Source organism: Epinephelus moara, chromosome 14 (assembly GCF_006386435.1).
Source record: "Epinephelus moara isolate mb chromosome 14, YSFRI_EMoa_1.0, whole genome shotgun sequence".
NCBI classification, from domain to species: domain Eukaryota; kingdom Metazoa; phylum Chordata; class Actinopteri; order Perciformes; family Serranidae; genus Epinephelus; species Epinephelus moara.
Window position 1 is genome coordinate 22,001,462 of NC_065519.1, and position 23,582 is coordinate 22,025,043.

The 23,582-nt window shown below is 39.7% G+C and overlaps 3 protein-coding genes across 5 annotated transcripts in view; 2 read left to right on the forward strand and 1 right to left on the reverse strand.

Moving 5' to 3' along the window:
* The first annotated feature begins 938 nt into the window (after positions 1 to 938).
* Positions 939 to 5,750, forward strand: cipca (CLOCK-interacting pacemaker a). Of its 2 annotated transcripts, none has more exons than XM_050061507.1 (4): positions 939 to 1,069; positions 2,330 to 2,446; positions 2,903 to 3,072; positions 3,287 to 5,750. In XM_050061507.1, the coding sequence occupies exons 2-4, from the start codon at positions 2,341 to 2,343 to the stop codon at positions 4,079 to 4,081; spliced, it is 1,071 nt and encodes a 356-aa protein (XP_049917464.1). In that variant the 5' UTR covers positions 939 to 1,069; positions 2,330 to 2,340; the 3' UTR covers positions 4,082 to 5,750. The 2 variants fall into 2 exon arrangements, with proteins under 2 accessions (XP_049917464.1, XP_049917465.1); XM_050061508.1 differs by having other exon boundaries at positions 947 to 1,069; positions 2,307 to 2,446.
* An 83-nt stretch (positions 5,751 to 5,833) lies between these two features.
* On the reverse strand, positions 5,834 to 11,294 carry zdhhc22 (zinc finger DHHC-type palmitoyltransferase 22). Its single transcript, XM_050061509.1, has 3 exons — positions 10,947 to 11,294; positions 8,403 to 8,960; positions 5,834 to 8,308 (listed from the first exon to the last, which is right to left on the reverse strand). Exons 2-3 carry the CDS (start codon positions 8,956 to 8,958, stop codon positions 8,028 to 8,030), a joined length of 837 nt encoding a protein of 278 aa, XP_049917466.1. The 5' UTR covers positions 8,959 to 8,960; positions 10,947 to 11,294; the 3' UTR covers positions 5,834 to 8,027.
* Positions 11,295 to 12,805: 1,511 nt separating this feature from the next.
* tmem63c (transmembrane protein 63C) overlaps positions 12,806 to 23,582 on the forward strand; it is a 44,415-nt gene continuing 33,638 nt past the window's right edge. For both annotated transcript variants that reach the window (XM_050061506.1, XM_050061505.1), the window contains exon 1: positions 12,806 to 12,894. The gene's annotated coding sequence lies outside the window, so the exon portion shown is untranslated. The remainder of the gene's footprint in view (positions 12,895 to 23,582) is intronic.

Sequence of the window (23,582 nt, forward strand, 5' to 3'; positions counted from 1 at the left end):
GTGCCCAACCATAAATCAGCTTTTACTTGTCTGGTTTTTGGCTTTGAGAGAGCAGCTCATGTTCACAAACATTGATTGAACTTTCCTAGGCCATGGAAATAATATTTTGGATTTCTTAATTTAGGTGGTGTCCCCCTTTAATTTAGTCCAGCTCTCGCTGCTGAAGAGCCACATAGGCCTTATGGGGCCGCACACACAGCAAAACAAAGGCCCCACAATCCAAGAAAAATATAAAGGGCTTTTTGTATAATGTTTGAACAAAAGATAACAAACTTTTTATATTTTCCTTGCCAATAACAAGGAAAACAAACATGCATATTTAGATAAAAAAGACGTCAGTAAGCATGACGTAATGTATGTTTTTAATTTGGTATAAGTTGAAACAACAAAGATATGATGGGTTAAAGTGTGATTTGCAGTGCAGACCTCCATAGACCATAGATAAGTCTGGCTCCTCAGACACTGTCACTGTCGTCATGACCTTTCCTTCTTGTTTTCCTTGGCACAATCCCGGAAGAACACACCAGTCTCCTTGGCAACCACTTGCATCACGGTGAGCCATGGTTATCAGAGCCCTCAGTATTGCCTCAGAGGGAGGTCTCATACTCAATTTGCTCCATATTTGACATGAAGTGCAACCATTGTTTTATAACCTCTACCGAGGAGGGGGTCTTTGGGGACACTGACAGGTACCAGAAACATGTGCCTGTTAGGTAAGAAGTGTATATTAGAGAGAAAGGACATGATGGAAGAAATGAAAATCTTTAATCTAACAGGACCAGGGTTAAAGAACATGCTGGAGTAAGGCTGAAGTGGGCAAAGCTCAGCTTCTGAGGAGAACAGGCCTGATTAGGAATATCTGCTGTGCCCTGTAGGAGTGAACTACTTCCAGTAGGTGGCAGTAATGCGACATTAAGGACGCAAGCTACATTCAAACCTCATAGAAGAAGAAGTAACTAGCAGCCAGATCAGAGTCGAGCAACGTTACAAGTGTAGGGAAGGAAACTATAACGTAAGCTAACCGTGGATGCCACGATAAACGGATATTTTTTAAGCAAAGGCCACATTGGTAAGGTTTGCAAAAAAATAACAGCCATATATCATATCGGCAGTCTCGCGCCGAGCTGGTTGCCAAGCTAAAGCTACGGTAGCTAGAATTGCACAGCTAATGAGCTAACAGCGCAGGGGCAGGGCAGTAAACAACCTGACAGTATGTCGTGGATACACGCAACACCTAGCTAATGTTGCATTATACGTACTGACATTTTTATAAGTTACAGACGCGTAGTTGTTTAAACGAGTTGAATTTAACTAGTGTGTGGTAATTAAATGTTGGCAGCAAGTTAAGTGTCGTTAGCTAGTGTTGACAGATGCGCGTGTAAACAATAAGCTAACGTTGTGACGTTAGCGTCATTAGGAAGTTATAAATAACTTCGCGGTCAGACTTACAGCTTACGATATTTATTGGTACTATTGACGTCTTTTCTCCGTTAGGGTCGCTGTCTTTTCAGCAGTGTTGGTAAATGTTAAATACATAGGTTAGGTTAAAAAGCATGTGTTACAGTTATCAGACTGGTTGTGTAGGTTGACAGGCCTCTTTAACGTGAAGCTCAATGCAATACATGGGGACAACTTTTCTAATAAATGTAATAAAATATTTTGACCTGTTAATGTCTTGTTCAAAACACAATATTTGTAGGCGTCTGCATTAGCCTTTCTCTTTAAATTAGGTCTTAAAAAATACTACACACGTCCAAGCAATGACGTTTAGTGACGTATACAGTAATAGCACAATATACAGACTGCTGTACACAGCTGGGAAAAGATTTCTTACAGGGCTTTCTTCCAGAAAGGGATATCTTGGTAAAGGCTGGTGGATGAGTTTTGATTTGAAAGCTCTCCCATGTGCAAAACGTACTTAACAGTGTGGCCAACACACACACTATGCTCCTCGGGGATAATAAAGTTTACCTTACCTTACCTTACCTTACCTTATGTAAAGTTTCCGTTTCAGTGAGATATTGTATTTTAGGGAAGGAAGTATTTACAGCAGCGTTAATTAGACTGAAAGCAATCCAGTCAGTGAAATGTCCTCTACAACCACTCTGCTACAAGACACTAAAATGTAGTAATAAAAGTAACGCAGTGTGAATAATTTACAAGCAGTTTTTTCAGTCTTAAGTAGTGTCCGTATGGGGTGCAAACCAATCTATTGTCTCGTATTGCTGTTACATACACTGAACTCAAGTAGAAAGCACATTGAACTCTGTCAAAGCCTTGTTTTAATCTCGTCAGTTACCTTTCAGCTCTTGAATATCCCTTTTTCCAGAAGAGGCAAACATGAGCGGTTTTACCAGACCCGACAGACACAGGACACCGTCATTCACCCGGGCAACACACCTTGGAGCATCCAAGTCTGACCTAGAGAGAGATTCAGGCTTCTCAGGTTTGGTTCAGTTACGTTACTCTGCAACTATACTCCTTTTTAGTTTTGTGTTTGTCTTAATGTAGGTTATTGTTGGCACCATAGTGTTGCCAGTGTGGAAAGTGTTGTGAACTGGTTGTACCTGCAGATAATTAGTATTTCCTTGATGAGAAAAAAATACTATCAAGTCACAAACAAGGTCAAACCTAATCAAATGTAGGGATCTAGGTCACATTTTCTATGTAGGCTATCCTGTATTTTTCTTATGACTTTTATTTACACTATGAAGGCTGACCTGGATTTGGCTTAGCCTTCCTCATCATGTTGATGGTATCCTTTTACAGAGGCTCTGGAGAGGCTTATATGCCACTGTTTTCATATTACTAATGTTCTGCTCCAGGTGCTGTGCACAATAGAAGGGTTAATATGTTGCTTTTAAACATTACGAGACCCATATGCTTGTCTCGCCTTCCGCAGATGCCAGCTCTGAGTACCTCAGTGCAGTTGATCTGACTGACTCTGAAGATGCAGGAAGGAATGGGTCGATAGTCGGCCAGGACCCAGCTGGTCCGCAGGTGGCTGTGATGGGAGGCTCATATGCTGGACTCTCTCCAATGATCATCATGAATAACTTTGTCTTAAAGCAGGTAAAATACAGCAATGTATGTCTGCCTGTGTAGAGCACAAGTCAGCTAAGAGAGTGTAAATGTAAAGTCTTGTCATTTGTAATGGATGAAACTTATTTTGTGCTGTTTTAAATGTTTGTTCATTTTATATACACTCCTTGTATTGATTAAGTATTGTCTTAAAGGTATTCACATATAGGTTAGCATGACACTTAAAGTTGTTTTTTCTCCCTAGCCTTCCCAGATGGCTCCAGCAGAGAAACAGTGGGGCTTTCCTTCACCATTGGAAGTGATGCCCCAGTCACAGGTGGTTCTTCTTCAACCCATGGTATCAAATGGTAGCAACAGCGCTCCAAAGACTGGCTCTGAAAATGTCAGACAATCCAAAAGCTACATGCCCATCCTCAAGTCATATCCCAGAATCGCCCCACACCCAGCGGACCTGCCCACTAAGAGGGTGGGATCCTCCAAGGTGAGGGTGAGTTCAACGTCAGGATATGACCAGCGACAGAGGAGGCACCACCACAGCCACAGACTCTACAGCCCCCCCAGCCCACAGCCAACACTGCAGCCTACCCTCAAGCCCATCTCCAACTTTGAAGCAGCAAACAACCAGTTACAATCAGCTGAGAGTCAGGAGCAACTCAGTGACAGGTCTCTCTCCCTGCTGGCAGGGACCAGCTCTCTGCTCCCCTACACAGATGAATACAGGACAGATATTGACAGCAACAGGATGGATAGTGACCAGGACGACGCCCTCTCAGTGGACACTAACAAACTGAAACGTTTCAGCAATACCTACAACATTCTCAACAAATCCGGCTTGCTGGGGATCACCATGCGCACAAAGCAGCTGATCAAGGAGAATAAGCGCACCCAAGGTGAACTGCAGCAGCTTCAGGAGCAGACGGCTCTGCTGCTGGAGGCTCTGAGCAGCGGAGACCCGCAGCTCTGGACTAAACTGCAGCTCTCTCTGCAGCACACAGACAAGGAGCAGTGTGGAGCGAAAGCTCAGAGTGTGCCTGCCTAATATATCAAGGGACATGACCAGCGGTTCTCAATCAGTGAGTCACAAGATGATTTATTGAATGTGAAAATCTTTGTAGTAACAGTTTACTTGGTGTGAAACAGTATTTATAGCATTATAACTAAACAAACAATAATTTTAAACTAAACAAAACTATAAACTTTCATGCTTTTATCAGGACAGCACAAATCATCTCAATATTCAGAACTGCTGGTCTGGTGTAAAGCCGAAGCACACGTTAATAGGGAGTGGCAGTTAAGAAGCATGCTTACATCTAAAACCCTTGCCTATAATGAATTTTCTTGCCTCTGCTATTTCAAAATCGCAAGTATGACTTGCAATAGGGCTATGGCTTCTATATGTTGAACTCCTAATTGCATAAAACGCATGTATACATCACGTGAGGGCACATGGGGTTAACTCCTCATACATGCCCTGAATGTGACGGCTTTAGAGAAAATGTAAGCAAAATTTTTACTTTATGAATCAAATAGAAATCCTGGTGTGGATATATGTAGCCTGTGATTCAGTTTCCTCATTACTGAGATCTTGGATTGACAGGACAGTGTCTTGTCCATTTTTTAAAATATACTTTGTTTTTATATCTGTTCATAAATAAAAGTGGATGAGAAGATGCCTCTTTTGTGAAGAAGTGTAAATACGAACATCTTCTCTTCTGAAACAGCAGCTGAGTAGCTCACAGTGAGAGTTCAGAGCGCTGGCACAACCATAACATTTTGTTTGTTTTTTGTAATTTCTGACTTGGTGTCAGTATTATTTATTTGTAATAATGTTCCTGACCAAGACTAAAGCTGTGTGAATAATACAAACAAATCAGGCACATATAACAAGTTTGCCAATTCACTGGTGAAGCAAGTTCCTTTTTAAAAAAAAAAAAAAAAGAAAGATATCTTTTAGGAACTACGTAAGCATTTGCGAGAGCTTAAACTGTAGCAAGTGAAGTACTGTAGCCTATATTTTTCTCTTGACTTTGCATATGTTGCTGCCATGTTCATTTCTGCTGTTTCAGCTTAGTGTCATGTGTTAATTAAAAATTAAAGGAATTCAAGGCAGAGAAATGACAGCTAGTTTAATATTACAGACTCTTGCACTTTAGATTTAAGATTACCGACACCTTTTTTAGACAGATGTTACAACTTGTAGCTATCCTGAAATGAGCGTTCTGTTTCGATGAAACAATGTGAATATAAATGTTAATCTGGATGCCTGTGCCTTTTTGAATATGTTCATGTTTGCACCTTATCTCGATGCTTCAGCAGCTTAGATTGTGAGCTTCATGTAGAAGAAAGTTAAATGTCCTCAAAGGTCTCCAAAGAGTTAATATTCTTCTCTGAAACAAAATTTGGAAAAAAAATAGCAAGACAAGTTAAGATTAAAATGGTTCTGTTTTACATGTTTAGGTTAACTGTTGTATTATTTATTTTAGTAACAATATGCTACTGTTACATTATTTTCTTATCGTTAATAGTTATTAAACTAAGAAATAATCCTAATAGCCTTGGTTTTAAAAAAGGGGTTACAGACGTTATTTAAGATTACTTTTCAGAGATTGTTGTTTTCCTTGTTATTGTGAAAAGTGCTTTCTGTGTCATTTCTTTAGCAAATGTCACTTTGACTAATAATGAACTGTCATAAAACTCTGTTTAAAGACCATTTTCTCTCAGTTGTTTATTTCACTCTCCTATCTCAGCATGTGTAGTTTAAAAAAACAAAGAATGGCTTCTTGTGATTTGAATACTTTTATTGGTGTAACAGGAATAGACAAAATAGCTCTAAAAAGTATATTTATTGAAATCCAAAACATCTCTGACATGATGTTGAGTATGTCTGTAGCTGTAGCAGCAGCAGCAGCATAACAGTGAAAAGTCCTTACTATTACTGTACAGAGGGCCCTATCGTTAGCAGTGTAGTGAGTACATCATCTTTGGGGTCGTCTGTAAGCATAAAAGATGTGTTTATGGCACATTGTGAACAATACCCTGGATAATAATACGGTTGTCATCTTCACGTTCCCCCCATAATACTGTACTGTCTGAGTCACATTCATTTGAGTAGAAATCAGGCTCCACATGTAACAGTTTTTTGTCAGAACAATGGTGTCGAGCCCGGCAGTTTACGCTGTAGACACATACTGTAGTTTCCTTGTCTGCTAGCCCTTAACATCAAAGAAAATTATTGTGAAAACTACTGTAAGTTTCCTGAATGTCACGTTGTAGCATCCTACGAGGAAGCGTGCGAGAACAACACACTTCTAATGGTAATCTCAGAGCACCGCGTGGCGCAGGCGTTCAAATCAGTAGCGAGATAGAAGGAAGCGAAGCTGTGAATGCATGCACTTACGCAAAGCCATCTTTATATATTAGACGCAAACATGTAGTAGTGCATGTAAAACTGCTGGATGTCCCATATGACCAACTTATTAGTCCTAATATTGCCTTGTCAAGCTACTTACTTAAAGGATACACTTACACTATGCACTTATTCAAAAGTTCACACTGATATATGGCTCCTGTCCTTAAAGGAATGTGTGCTAACAGCTAACTATTTCATGAACCTCTCTAAAGGACCAGTGTGTAGGATTTAGGGGGATCTATTGACAGATATTATCCATAGTCATCGTCTCTTTAGTGTATGGTCACCTGAAACTAAAAATCATTGCGTTCATGTTAGCTTAGAATGAGCCCTTCATCTGTGCATACAGTAGTGAGCGGGTCCTCTTCTACAGAGCCCGTCATGTTACACTACAAGGTTTCTACAGTAGCCCAGAGCAGACAAACCAAGACACCGTGGCTCTGGAAAGAGACTTTCGCATCTTTACACTGAGGTGGCCGCTTGGATTTGGTGGTATGAATGCACCTGAAGACCAATGCACCATAGGTTCACCTACACAATAGGAAATTGCCTGGGTCCATACCTTTGAATCAGCCCATGTCAGTGAGTTGACAGATTCTCCTGGCATTTTGACACAAGACAGCAGATTCCAGCAGATGCACCGGGGGACTAGTCAATCAGCGCCATGGTCAGGACTAGCACAGTTGTCAAGCTGTGAACTGGAACCAATCAGGAGTAATGATAATGATGACAGATATGGACAAGACAGACTGCTGCTATCAAGTTGACAAAAGTCGACATGCCCTCTCAATATTGCCCAACATTGTAGTTTGTTACACAACCCGGCAAACCCACTATGTTGGCATGGCTACGCATCAGTGTGGAATTACAGCCAAAATACATTGGGCACTGACACAACGTGTTACATGCGCGGGGGCAGAGCAGGGATCTTTACTTGCTACACAGAATCTTTCTCTGAAGCATGTGGTTACATGCCAGACTGTGTGTGTAGTAAGTTTTACCAAGTGATAATGCAGTGATAATGTTATATATATATATATATATATATATATGCTATTTAACTGATACTAAATTATTAACTGGGTTGTTTTAACTACAGGATGCATCGATCTGATTAATTAATTTCAAAATGGACACGCTGCTGTGGGAATGCTGAAGATGTGTCACTCTGCATCCATGCTCCATCTATTTTGGCTTTTAAAATGACGCTAGATTCAGGCGGATACATTGGTGTCTAGTGATTGATTAGGTAAAATCAAATCCCCCTCTCCCACGGAAATTTGTCAGAGTGGAGGCAATGTCAGACTGAAGATGGAAAAGGAGTGTAACGAGTTGACAGTTCTGTCTGATATCAGGCAACCTTGTACAGGAAGGACTGAGGTGAGGGGTATTCAGCTGGTTGCAATTTTCAACCTCACTGCTAGATGGCGCTAAATCCTACATACTGCTCCGTCAAAGGTCATAAAGCATCCATTTAATATGAAATCAATCACCACATGGATCCCAAGAAAGCATTCTCTACAACTTGTTCAGCTTGTGTGACCTATAAGGAGCTATTGATATGACACGTTATAACTCAGTCTTGCTTATTATTCGCATCTGTGTCTTCAGAGCACGACTGTGCAGTCTGCACAGGCAGGATAAGGCCAAGGATCCAGCGGGTACCAAACACATCCTTAAGGTTGTTTCTCCAGGGCGTGCGGTTCTCCACGAGCTGCCCCCTCTGCATCTGACACCAGGTCTGTCCCCGGGCCACCAGCAGCACCTGCTGGCAACAGAAGCCTGCACAGACCAGGCCGATGCCCAGCCACACGTAGAGCATCAGCACCAGGAATAACTGCAAGCCTGAGATTGTTCCTGGGGGGAAGGATTAAAAAGGAAAATGTAATAATCAGGAAGTCAACATGTATCTTGAATTATCAGCCTTAATTAGAATTATTAAACAACTCACCCATGAAGAAGTAACCAGTGGAGAGAGGGAGAAGAGTCAGGAAGGTCAGCGGGTTCTCAAAGGAGATGGAGTACTCCACTGTTAGAAAGGCCACACCAAGAACCAGGGAGTACAAACAGGTGCACGACGTGTAAATGCAGAACATGATGAAGTAGCGCATGTTCTTGTTGCCGATGCAGTTTCCGGTAAAAAAGCAGTGGTGATCCCTCTTGAGAATTACTTTCTTGCACAATTTGCAGAAGTGGCGACCGTTCAGGAGGTAGTGTGCATCCACTTTGTCCGAGCAGTGCGCCGAACACACCGGAACCACAGTCTCATTGGTGCTCTCAGCAGGATACTTAATAGTCATTATGTAATTTCCCAGTGCATTGAACATCAAGAAAAGGAAAACGACTGTGTGAAGAGTTGTAGACCCCCTCAGTGATGTGTCCGGGTTTGGGAAGATTGTTGGGATGAAAAAGCAGAAGTGCAAAACGAAGGTGGCCGCTGTAGCCATGAAGAAGTAGGCAGGTGCTACAGCATTGAGGAGCCTCAGCTTTAACATCCGGGTGAACATGTCTGCGTGAGAGTGAAGACACAGAAAGGAAAATGTTTGTTAAACTTTTTGACAACTGCAAGAGGCTCAGAGGAGTTACTGTGTCACAGCAGTTTGACATTTAAAAGGTTTACTAGGTTAATAAAATATATCCTATCTTGTCTAAGTAAAGAAAAAACATGCTCCACCAGCCAATTAAAGCAGTGTGTAGGATTTAGTGCCATCTAGTGGTGATGTTGCAGATTGCAATCAACTGAATACCCCTCCTCAGCAATGATCATTGTTTGGACATCCAGTCAAGATGTCCCATTATGGTTCATCAAAGTTGTACCCACATCAAAGTATCAAAGTACGGCATATAGGACCAAGTAATAACTTACAAATACTCCTCCCAAATGCGATCAAAGCTTGAAGTTGAATATAGACTTTTGCTCTTATAAACACCACAGACTTAAAAAGATGAGACGGGAACATAATTTACATGTAATATTCTGAAAATTATCCGGCAAGACATGTTTGTGGGCGGGCACAAAGGGCCTGCTGTGGACTCGGCTGATTACTATCTGTTAGACCCATTACTAGCAAGTCCTAGTTTCCTATTATTTTTTGAGTCACTGTAATGCACCACCTGATCTGGCATCTCAGGAATCTGTAATTACAGACAGGTGTGCTAAATTAAGGGTGGAGCGTGGAAGACGCCACAGGGTTACGGTCTTCAACTGCCATGTTTTTGGTTCATCTTAGTTTTTAATTGTTTGATGAAGTCGTTTAATACCCCGCTGTTTTGAACTTTGGTTTTGTAAAGCCCTGTTTATTTGGAGAATGTTTGTTTTCTTTGGACACAATAGTCATAAGTTCATAGCTACTAGCAACTCTCCATACATCCTGCAAATCTGTCAACTCTAAAACCAACCAAAACACCCTGAAATCATCAAACACATTTAGTCAGTAAAACTAAACCAAAGACAGTGAGTTCATCATATCTCCCGTTGTGGTGTCTGTGGGCGGCTATTTCTATTTGGAAGCTGCAATACTATCCTACCACTTTTCTGAGACTGAAGTAGACAGATATATTGTTATTGTTATTATGATACTGTAAGTATAGTGTAAATAAATAGTGGTAGAAATGCATCCTTATTATCCAATTATCCTAATTGTAAAAACATGGCAGTGCAACATGGCGGGCTCTGTGGAAGAGGTCCTGCTCTCTTTGTAGATGTAAGGGCCTTATTCTAAGGTTACGAAAACACAATGATTCTTAGATTCAGGTGATTATACACTAATGACAATCTAACTACGAATATCGTATTCAATTTCTGCCAATAGATGCCCCTTTAATCCTACACACTGGACCTTTAACTCCTTATCATCCTCATATGTATATATAATTCTTAACAAGCCACATATTTCAACATGTTATTTATATTACAATACACTTTACTGTATCTTCTTCTCTTACTAAAGCAGATTACTTTAGTTCTGATGGAAATTGGCAGATAACAGAGACTATTTACATGAAGCATCTCGGAGAAAGTAGCACACTTTCTATTAGGTCAGATAGATACAAACCGGCTGCTCATTTAATAAAGAGAATTTAAGTCTGCTGCTGAGAAAAACTAATTTCTTTGCACAGTAGGGTCTAGGGACTCTGAGGGGCCACTGAGAATACCAAGAATATCTCACCCTTTTCTCTGTGATCTCCTAACCTACAGCACTAACAGATGTGCACATCACAATCACAGCACTGAAAGAAGGGAGGAAGGAGCTCCCACAGACACAACCTAAATCTGGGTCTTTATGCTCATATATGAAAACGATGGAAAGCCCTACTGTAGGCCGATGGATGCCCTAGATGACACAAAGCACACACAGCACAAATCAAGGACTATCGCAGTTTCCTCTCCTCCGTGTTTTCTGTTGTCTCCAGAAAACAGATGATGGCGTCAATCATTTGATTTCCATGACGACGCAATGAAACGTATCATTCAGCTGGAGTCCAGGCTGCCTACCTGCAGATGTCAGAGAGCGGGGGAGCTGTCCTTTCAGCACCAAGGAGCCTCGGCTCACAGCTCGGCACGGTCATTCAGACACACAGAAGGTGCTGTTGGCTTGAGCCTCATCGACGTCCTTTTTTCAGCAGGGGGGTGTGTGCTCTTTGTCTACCGCCGCCTGTTGGTCTGGATGCGTCTGATTTTATTCTGTTTTATTCTTTAGTTTTCCTGCCTTTTATTTTGTTGGATATTCAGACCACATCCAGATAAACTAAAGAATAATAACAGTGTTTCTATGCTGAACTTTTAGTGCCATCACTTTATGGATGGTGTTTGAGCGTAATAATTTAGGAAAACATGTAAAATAACAATGTTTCTCTGCAAAACCTTTAATCAAAACTTCTGGAAATGCATGTTCTGTTTTTGCACTTTATTCAGATTAGGACATTTTTATTTTACGGTTTGTGTATTTTTGCAGCCGTTTCTGTCATCTGACTTCTTTTTTTCCCCCTTTTTTGGATAATAAAATTATTTGTGTGAAAATAAATAATTTAAGAAAAACGTTTCTCTTTTTCTGTCACAGCATTTGGCTTGAGTGGCTTTTGGCTTTAAAAAATACTTTTATATAGAATCACTTTCTAAATATTTAATCACATGTAAAAGTGTCACCTATGTAAGTAGCCTATTAATAGCATTATTTGTAATTCTATTTATTTATTTTATTACATTGAATGAGTGAATTAATGACTTTATTTCGAGACAAAAAAAAATTAAAAAAAATTAACATACTAAAAAACAAACAAAGATGTCTCAAGCTTGAGAAACGAAGACTCACATTAAATGCCTCTTCTGATAAATTAAGGAGAATTTGGAATCCATTCTTGGAATTTATAGAAGCCAGACTCTAAATCCCCACTTTCTTGATAACTCCATCTGAAGTAAGTCATATTTAATATATTTATTTATTCATTTATTTATTTATTTATTTTACATCTTGTAGCCAATCGGATGGACCCTGATAAGCCCTTCATCTTCTTCAACTGACTGTTCCTTTGAAGGCTCTGTGCATATATATGTGTAGTTTATGTATTGTTTAAAAACCAATACAAATATGTTTAAAAAACAAGACAAGACCAAAATAACAGTGTTTTTAACTTTTAATTCATATATCATTTCAACAAATTCCCAAATTTATTTACAACTAATATACAACTATCCCCAATCTATTTACCACCCAATTAAGTAAATAAATAATAAACATTATTTTAACAGGAAGTGCCACTGAGATTAACTCTTGAATTACTTTAAATGAATGTATTCTAAAGGTACTTTAAATTTTGCACATAAAGATCTCTATGCATGTTATATTCTTGGTTATTATGTTAATATTATTATCCATGTTATAATGTGTGAGCAGCTGTTGTAGCTGGCTTATTTTAACTCATTTAAATACTGTTGTGTAGTTTTTAAAATATCTTTGTTTAGTCTGTCTGGGCTGATCAGACTGCAGAAGTTTGGGACAATGCATGAAAGACAGTTTTCCAGTAGGTGGCATTGCATCCTCAATTGTTTCAACTTTTAGTCTAGAGTGCTGTCACATTAGTGTTACAGATTTATTATATTTTGCTAATACTCAGCAGGCGGAATAAATCCACACTTTGCTTACCTTGCGTTGAAGCATGGTCTTAAACACTGCTGGTATCATTAGGCTTTAGAAATGTAATGATATTTTCAGTAGTAAAATAATTATATTAAAGATAATTATATAATGATAATTAAATTAGAGTAGAAAACAACATATGGGAGTGTGAGCATTACTTGACGCTCCCTTAGCAGCCTTCAGGTGTTTAATTGTCAGACGGCCCCTGAGTAGGAGGGAGTTTCTCTTGTTTCTTGGTGTTGGAGGAAAAAAACACAGCAGCAGCCCCATCATCAGCAGACGCCAGCGATCAGGAAGCTTTCTGAGGTGAGCGATGTGATTTTTTTTCTTTTAAAGTCATGTATCCGTACTGTGATCTAAACGTGGACTGGAGGGGTTTAATGCGCTATTTATGGCGCAATCGTTTTCATCAAGTTACAGAGCTGGAGGAAGGTGGGTGTGCAGACTGTTGTGAGTGCTGCAGTGAGCTGGGTAATACAGAGTCGCCGAAAATTGTCTGGTTATTGAAGAATGAACCGCCTTTTCTTATATAAATCTGATTTAAGAAGTAGGTGAAATAGGCTATAGATGTGTAAAAGCTGCCTGCATCATGGTGCAGTGTTGTGTTTGGTTGGTCGGGATGAGGATGTTTCTGGCAACGTGTCAGACTATTACACCCAAAACAGATCTGCTCACTAACACCTATTGTTCCTCATGGAGTCAGCTGAGTGGGATCTATTCAATCAGCGCCCTAGGAGATCTCATTGTAATAATAATAATAATAATAATAATAATAATAATAATAAATATTTGGGTGTCCAGCCATGCTGTGACCATTATTTTCTCTCTGCTGTACAGCCTGTTGTTCTGTTGGATGTACACAGAGACAAAGCCTTTATTGGTCACGTGAACATGTAGTTTGACCTGTTGAATCCATGCTAATTACATATCCAGCATGTTTAACACTCTCTGACAGCCTCTGTTGCCTCCTAAAATAGCTTTTTCAAAAACACTCCTGAGGTAAACTGAGGTCATAGTTGTTCATATGCTGAGTTCATTTTCCCATGATTGCATTGCCATTCATATTCCTGAACATACACACATTTTCAGGGTGAATTTTGTACTTGCATTTGTCTGATTTTTAAAACAGACTCAACAGTGTGCTATTTACAACTCTTGCCATTTGGACCTGACTGTGTTGAAGGGAAGTGGCCTTTAAAATGCCAGATTTCGAATGGGTTTTTGACATTTTAATGGGTCGCTCATGCATAGCATTTGCATGGCAGCATGCTGGAGAATATGTCGCGCCATATGGTGAGAGTGAGTATGCACAAAGGAGAATTTCATGTGGAGAAAGGTGTTATTGTTTGTGTTTATTTAAGACAAAGAGAGCCCTGTTACATTAGTGATATGTCAGCTGAGGTCAGTACATACACAGATCATCACATCCGAGGATAAATGACAGTGGTGGTGGCAATTTGTGTTGTTCATCAATAAGAGAGGAGCTCTGTCGTTTTTCCAAGCTGTCATTTATGAATATTTAATGAATAGAGATGTTTTGCTTCTGAAAAGATTTCTTAGAAATTTCGTAAAGTTTTTCAGGGAAAATCCTTATTCACAACAATAACAGGCTTTGAAAACTGGTCAAACTGATATTGAATCTATTGGAACTGACAGGATCAAGATCACAAACTTTTTTGTACCAAAATCTTTTAATCAAACAGGCAGTGAGTGTTTTATATGTATATACATTATCAAATATATATCTGGTTGTGCAGATAAACTTCTGCATAATAAGGTATGGTAAGGTAACCTTTAATGTCCCCAAGGGGCAGTTTGAGATACAGACAGTAGTCAAAAGTAAAACAGAATAGACAGTATCAGGGGTAAATCATGGACATTAGATGGGACAAAGGAGGATCTGTAATGCTTAGTGCTGCATTTAGGGAGGCAAAACATGAAGCATCGGAAACATGGAGGGGGTGTTGAGAGTCTGAGACAATAGACCGAGCTTTAGAGGTGACCCTCTCTTTATATAGATGCTCTGTGTGATGTGATCTTGCAGCACAACTTGTCCATTTTTTACAACTTGTTCTTGTTTTTAAGGCTGAGATTACCAAACCAGCAGACAATGTTAAAAGAAAGAACAGACTCGATGAAAGCAGAATAGACCATTTTCTTGATAGTCCTATCTACATCAAAACTCCTCAGCTTGCCTTCTTACAGATGCTGTCAGTGTTCACATAAATATTCAACTTGTCGTCTAAGACAGTGCCGAAATACTTGTGCTGCTGCTCTGCTGCCACCGGGTCCCCTTTGATCACATAAGGAGCAGAAAGGCAGGCTCTTAATATTAAATGTAAGTTTTTTATTGAAAGTGCGGTGGACTCAGGTGTGACTCCTTTTTGACTGGTTTAATCAGCCTGTAGCTTACATATATTATATTTTCATGTTTTAATGCCTTTTTTGGGATGTAAATAAGGTGCCAAAGTGCATAAAAAGCATCAGAATGGAGCTTAATTGTCAAAACTTGCCAGAGGAGAACCCCTAAAATTCCAGAAAGAGGTCCTGGCTCAGCCCACAAGGTCCACAAATCCTAGAAACTGGTCCCTGGCCTCCTGTCATTTGCAATTTGTCATCCATCAATTTGTGAAAGCAGGTTGAGTACCCCTGATCCATGACCTCAATAAAGTTATATTAAGTGTTTGATAATCTAAAGATTTTCAGTGTGCCTTCACTTTAAAATCTGATCTTTGGAAGTAAGAGTGAACAGCAAGTCTCCCAAGAATAGAGAACAAATGAATGCTGGTCATCTTCGAGTATCACACAGATATTAATATTTCAGGAGACTCTAAGCTGAGATTGAAAAGAGATCTTGTAGTAATGAGCTGGATATTATGTACTCGTACAGCATCAAACAGCTGCTGAACATGCGGATGACAGAAAGTTGCATGTTTGGGAGAATCATGCGTACGCCTCTGTCCATGGATCCGTGGTGTTTGTTTTAGTCTGTTTGTTTCAGCACCTTGAGCAGGTGGACAGCTCCAGCTGCACACAATCATCAGACAGTAGACCAGCGGAGGGTGGTGGCGGCTTTATTCTGCTGTTGCAAAGCATCAAAATCACATTATCTGCTCTGCGTCACATGGAAACACTGTACAGATGAATATTGTCCCCTGTCAGTAACGTGTGACATCAAGACAGTAGGAGGTTTAAGTGTGACTTGATTCTTGATATAGTTTGAAAAAGATTTAAAATCAGTAGAGCTTGGTTATAACCCTCTGCCAGGCAGCTGAATCAATCACATGACTAGTATAGTCTATACAGAGACTACATATCGAGCTTGGTTGAAGATGGTGTGTCAATATTATTTCAAGGAAGTGACGTTAATTAAGTAAAATATATATAATTTTATTTAGCTTAAAACACATCTTAGACGACTGACCACCTGCTACAGTTAGGCTACACATCATAAAGGCCTGTTGCTGGATTCAGCACAGTCATACCATTCCAGAAAATCCTGACTGGTGTTTCTGGGACAGTCTCAGCCAAAGCTGCCTAAAACAAATGAGTCATTCATCATAGACTTTCATATCTGATATCGACGCTCATGCGTTTGTAGTATTGTATTTCCTCAGAATCATTCAGAGCTCGCATTACGAAGTTAGATGAGTTCAGGTCTATTATCTCCCGTTCAGCCTGACTTTGCTTTGTACGTCTTCTATTTAGGAATGTGTCAAAACATCTTTCAACTGAACCACTTTTGCAGTAAAATACTTTTGTACAAAAATCCATTTAATATGTGGAGACCTAAGTGATATGGAAATTGTGCTTCGTACTAACACAGTGATATCTCATATTCTAAGACACTTTTTTTTTTGTCTTCCCTAAAACCTGATTTTTGTTACATTTAATCTCTAACTAACAGTTTACCACAATTGCTAACAAGTTCTTACTCCTACATCACAGTTAGCCAAAAAGTTAATTTTCTGCCCCAAACCCACTTTTATTCATTGAATACCAACTCTACATTTTGATATGCAAAAAAACCCACCTCTGCCTGCATGAACTAACTCTATCATAACATGGCCAATCTGCCTCAATATCAAATCATGCTTTCCAACATAGAACGTTTTCTTTGCAAGAGCAACATAGTCAATCATAACACAACAACTTACAAAGTAACAGGTGATGGCGTTACAAAAAAATGTATGTCTGTTTTCTTTTACTGTATACCACTCTATACTTTTTCATTTCAGTCATTTACTTTTTTGAATGTACCCTGTTACAGTAGAAGAGAAAATTGCTGCAGTAAAAGCTTATTAGCAAAATGAAATTGCTGCCAGTGATTAGAAAATGTAGCCTTTGGTTCCGCATGTGTAAAAATAGAATGCACAAATACATTAAAAAAAAAAACAACTCGTCCGCTCACTTGTCCAGACATGTTTTTTCTCTCCCTGTTGCTCCGTGTTGTTTTGTATCCACACGCAACAAAATTAATCAAACAAGTCCCCTTTTTACTGTATATGTCTGTAACTGAAAGAACTTAAACATCTGGTTATGTCTGCGACTGAGATTGGAATCAGACGTCTATTTACAGTAAATCAGCTGAATGAGTGAGTTTACATGAACATAAACTATCTGTTTATGATTGGGTTTTTGGTAGAGATGAGCAAGTACACCATTATCTGTGTCTGTATTTGTTAAACCAAATAATTTATTTGTAACTGTACTAAAATGGGCGAAGTTGATGGTAGACATGGGTGGAGTTTAAATTGAAAGTGATTTGGGCCTTATCTGAAGTTGTTATTTCAAGCCTGAAATTTATATGGACTGATCAGAAGTTGCGATATCTATTACCCATGAGAAAAGTACTTAGAGAACAGCCTCAGAAATGAGCTTCAGATCACTACTTATCACAAGAGTAATGGATTAAACATAGCTACCCAAATGCAGATGTTCCTTCATCAGATAATGACACATTTTACTCATATGATACTCACGCTCATAAAAAGTACATTATCTGTAGCAGATACTCGTTTCATCCAAGTATTCAGCTCAACCCTAGTTTTTGGAGTGTTCTCTTTATGTGTTTGAGCATGTGAGAAACCTGAATGTGTTAGCTGGAGTACTCTTAAAGATGCATATGGGGAATATTAATAACACAGTTTCTCTGTGCTCATGTAAATACCATATCCTGAATGTAATCATAACTAGAATAAGCATCACAAACAGGTTATTTATGTTCATGCAATCGCAGTGTTGCAGTGATCTGTTCATTCAAAAATGCCCTTCGGCTGTTTCAGTATAGCTTTTGAGCTGCTGTTGCTTCCGAAGTTCATGCTTTATATTTAGCGTTTTGAACATTAGGTTTTCATTTCTGGCATGCTGTGTGGAAGCAATTGTTATAAGAAAATAAAGATCCATAATTTTGGTATTGGGAAGAAAACTGAAGCATTTACAAACATGTTAAGTGACAGCATAGTCTGTGAAAACAGCATGAACTGTGATAATGGTATGGTCCGCACAGATAGATGTTGTGCTGATAATGTGGCTACAGGTTGGGTAAAAGGATGTTGGCAATTGTAAAAGCTGTAAATCTGTTTTTGCTCAGAACATAAGAGGGTTATTTGTACATCTCGGGACTGAGGGTAGGCCCGAAAACAAAGTGCTCTTTCTTCTGGGAATTATTGATTTTAGTGTCCTTTGAGTTAGCAGTGTTAATATACATGTGCTACATAGGGGCTGGCAAACCTGATAAATTCTTCTGTCATGGCATGTGTAATTTTATATTGCAAGATCAATTTGATCTCTAGTCTCACAGGTGGATACTGTATATTGTTGCTATTAATACAGTGATGAATGAGAGTTAGCTCTATGCTTGAGCCCAGACTGAGAATCTGAGAGCAACAACCCACAGATTGCACTCACTCTGCTGTGTAACACCAGACAGACATCTTCCTCTGTACTCTCTGCCTGCCCTCTCTGGTAGTGATGATGATGGTGGTGGTGGCAGTGAGATGTGTGGTGCAGGTGTATGTGTGTGTGCAATACATCAAAGATTGCATCATACAGTAAATGAGATGTATTTCTGTGACTCATCTCCCCAGCCACATGTCATGGGGCTGCTGGGTATGAATAAATATGTCAGGAAACACTTTGGTGAGAGCCTCTTGACGGAAAATCGAACACAAACAGAATATTAGAACGGAGCGGCGGCTGGTGATACTGTGAAACCTCCATTTGTATTCCACCTGCCATCTAACCACCACGGTTATGTACCACAGGCTGGGCTTTGTTCTTTTTGTCTTCTGAGAAGAGTAGGCTCCCTGCTATTTGAGATTCCTGCTGTGAACTTTCCCTGCGATCCCACAGGGGTCCATCACAGTGATACTGACGCATGCAGCATCGTATCTGTTGTATCATACACAGATACTCACCAGCAAGGAGCACGCCGCTGCCATGAGCTTACTGTAACATCAGGAAGCAGCATTAGATATTCACAGCCACAGATGATCTTATCCTCTCCCTTGTCACACATTTTATTCCACCTGCTGTATGTGCACTGTCGGAGTGTATTCCCTGATGTACCTGCAGGACCTCTCTTTGTAGTAGCAGATGTCCTATAGGTACATCAGATGTTGTGGTATGAGCAGACTTTGTTGTCTAGCTGGCTGTGACCCAGATGCTCCATCATTTTTAAGTGACCACGCTGGTGGTTTTGCTCTTTTTTTTAATCCATTAACTACAAATAACATATTTTTCCCATTAGAGCTGAAACAGTAAGTCAATTAGTTGATGAGCCTAACGACAGGAAATGGATCAACAACCATTTTTAAGCGATCACTTGCTCTGTTCAAACATGTTAACATGGGCTCTGAGAAGTCATTACGTCCATCCATCCATCCATCCATCCATCCATCCATCCATTTTCATCCGCTTACCCGTGGCCAGGTCGCGGGGGCAGCAGGCTCCTCTGAGAATTGCCACCTTAACATGGTGGAGGGGTTTGCATGTCCTTGTGATCCTGGGAGCTGTGTTGGCCGGGGCTAATGGCTTCTGGTAGGGTCTCCCAAGGCGAAGTAGTCCCACAGGAGGGGCCAGACTAAGAGCGACTCAAGAAGACCTCAATGACTCAGCAAATTTGGACACTGAGTACCTCGCCCGGTATTGGGGGGACTTGTTCCAGACATTTTAATTATTTTGTGCCATTTGACGGATGATATGATTAGATGAAAATTTAAAAACATTAGTGGCAGATTAATCATTAATTAAAATGATAGTTTCAGCCTCACTTCACATTATAGCTGACGGATTGATTTCTTACCTTCCAAACATCAACTGTCTGACATTAATATTATGATAATATGAAAATGAGGTTACAGAGACCTGAAAATTGATACTCTCACAAAACAGGCTTTATATTAATAAGCTGTGTTTTCATAAAAAAAATACACAAGACATCAGTAAGCAACTTGAATGTCCAGAAAAGAAAAGTATTGATTTGGACATTTGCGACATTGTGAAGCCTGCTCATTAACTGTCTCTTAAATGTGAGATGTTTGAGAATTATTGATCACAGCACCAACAGCCCTGCAGGCAACTGCATTACCACCAATGCATTACCATATCATTGCTAAATGAATGGAAATCAATAGCTTCTTTGGAATATGAATAGCAGAAGTATAACATGAAGAAGTAAAGTAACGCACATTAAAGGTAGGTGCAAGTTTATTGGAACGTAGCACTGATTTAAAAAAAAAAAAAAAATACAAGAGTAATGCCAACAATTTAAGTCCAAACCACAAATTTAATTAAGAGAAACTTTGTTTTTTTCCATCAGGACCATATTTTCCTATGTTTTTGTGGGCAAGTGCCCAAAGGAGACAACAGTTTTTAAAACTGGTCTAATATTGAGAGAGACCGCTCCAGCTGCTGCGGCGAAACAGGCAGCAATGTAATCCTTAAGGGCAATTGTTCTCTGTCAATGTACATCTATTAAAAGTACTTGTTTTTGCCACTGACAGGCTCAGATTGTCAGTCTCGCTTCAGGAGAAGTCATGTTCTGAAATCTTACGGGAGATGTCCTGTTGCAGGAGAAACAATGGTGAAAACGTTACTGTGAGTTTGAGATATGAGTGTAAAAGTATAGCTTTGTGCTATCTAAAAGATTTTCAAAGTCATGGCTGAGTGTTTGGCTGATTTTGACAATTTGGAAAGTCTGCTAGGTTCCAGAATCAGACTTTTCTTTGAGCGAGACTTGGTTACACACACTAACAAACAGTGAAAGGTAATGAAACATGTTTCATTTCTCTGTGTGATCTTTTCCATAATGTTGTCAGACATTTATAATAACAGTGTGGCCTGTCAGTGGGAAAAAACAAGCACGATTAATGGACGTAAATTGACAGTACACAACTGCCCGTGAGGATTAGATTGCAGCCTGTTTCATCGCTGCTGGCTGCTGCAGTCTCTCTCAGTACTAGACCAGTTTCATAAATCATTGTTCCCATTAGTGGTTTATACAGAAAAACATGTAAAATGGGGCCCAGGTTAAAAAATGCAGAAGTTTCTCATCAATAAACTGGCCTGACTTGAATAAAGTGTAGTGTAATATAAGTGCATATCTTAAGCTAACACATTAAAAAAACACTGGTATTGTCCTTTACTTTGTCACTGAATCTTCAGGCTACCTTAAGTAAATGTGATAAATAGCTTTAGATACAAATTGACGGATAGAGAAACTACAGTTTCCTTTAAGATATGGTTAAGATGCCTACAAAGAGAGGAGCTTTCTCTGAAGCAATCTGTTAAAATGAGCAGTTTTTGCTCTGTTTTGTAGATGTGGGGGTGAAAGTAATTTTGACTCTGAGACTCAGGTTTTCTCACAGGCCCATTTTTAGGATCGGCTCCAGCAGCAGAAGAGGCTGTGGGTGGAATCTTCCAGAAGCACAGAGGTCTGCAGAGAAATCACAGATCTGTGCAGGTTCTGTGGTTATGATGGGTTCTCAGTCAGGTTCATCCGGCACACATGTTGAACTGACGCCATCACTGATGTCAGATGGGTTATAGTGAGGAGCAGCTCAGTCCACACAGCAGCAGCAGCAGCAGGGCAGACACACAGCGCTCCCCTGGGGGCCTACTGAGCATGTGCAGCCAGACAGGAAGCAGGTGTTTGGTTTGTTGAGCACGGCCCTTGTGTGCAGTCATCACTCCAGTCATGCTATAGCTCAGTCAGCCTTCAGAGAGAGGCTGGGTGGGCGGGGGATGCTGCATTAACTGTGCGCTATGAGCAGACACACCTCGGTGATCTGTGTTTGTGTGTTGTGTGAGAGAGTAAAGCCTCCTCCCTCCTCCACTGAGCAGGTGGTGAGCAGATTGTGCTAAAAACCTCCGCCCCCCTCTTCCCCTTAGGCTGAGTCTGACAAGGGTTGCCTATCCACACCCCCCAACACCACCCTCTGACTAAAACCATCACAGCAGAGGCCTGTAGCTCCTGTAGAGTTGAAAATAAGATGCACTCACACATGGCATCCCTATTAAAATATCCCAGCAAACTACAGAGTAGATACAACTATATGGCCTAAAGTCTGTGGACACTTCTGTTTACAAACTGGGGCTCTGTTTTATGGTTTTGGCCCTTCAGTTAAAATAAAATAAATGTTGATGCTACAGTGATGTTTTAGACCAGGGGTCACCAACCTCTTTGAGACTGAGAGCTACTTCAATGGTAGAAAGTAATATGGAAGGCTACTTGTTTGAGGGCTACTTGAATATTATGGATTTAGATTACATATTATTAGGGGACTGTCTGTCTGTGTTCACCCGTTACTGTTAATGATTTTTCACAGTAATAATAATGTTTTACCAAGTGATTAACACATATATATGTATTACCAAGCAAGTTTAATAGTTTCACTGTTAATCAACAATAAGTGTTTAAACATTTGAAAGTCATACAATGACTTTTTGTCACTTTTGTCACATTTTTTACAATAATAAAGTTTAAAGTTAAAGTTCCTAAGCTCCTTTGTTCAAAAGAAAACTTCTGTAAACACCTGATTGGTCTTACAGATGTCAAGTATTCAGACATGTAGTGATTTCAAAGTGCGAATGTGACTTTTATGTTGGAATAATTCTAAACTGATACAGTAAAATGCTCGATATTGTGTGTTATTGGAGTTGTCCTCAACTTAGATGTATCATTATCTTCCTGAGACCCTGTGTCCTCAAATGAGGACATCACATTTAGGGTTTACTTGACCTTATAGTTCATTCTTCATTTTTTGTGTCATCTAGTGGTAATAAGAGCACAATACACTAATCCATGTAAAAACAAGATGGCAGCCATCTCTGCCAAGTCAGTCTGCAGCCGACCCTGACACAAAAGTGGACAAGGTCCAAAAGCTGATCACATTTAAAGGTTGAAACTTGTTTATTCATGATTAATAATGTTTGTAGTTTGATATGGCAACAAAGTTTAGCAACAGTAACAAGATAAGAGGCTGTCAATTAGGAAGTACTGATATGAAGACATTAGGACTTTATTGTTGTCTCCTTTGAGGGCATTGGGACGATGTTAAGTTTTTTATACTTATTGGGTCCTACTGATCCCAAATAGCTAGGAGAGATTAAAAATGTATATCAAACAAAAGTTTCCATGTCAGGAGGTTATGAGGAAGTAGGGCTGGGCAATATGGCCTGAAAAAAAAAATCTCCGATTTTTTTCACAACAAATCCGATTCAAGATTTAAATAGATTTTTTTCCCCTCCTAGTTAAAAAAAATATATATTTGCGGCCTGGTAGCATATACCTGGGGTCCAAAACTTTCAGCATGTGAATAAACCCCAGCTTTTCCACGGTAGCCTATATATGAGCACCATATTTCTTGCAATATACATGGCAACTGCATCTGTGATCACTTTCTACCGGACCCCTTTCTTATCATACGGCAGTGTTTCCCCTACCATCATATTGGATCACAACAGAAGTCATTTAAGGTTACCTTTCCTAT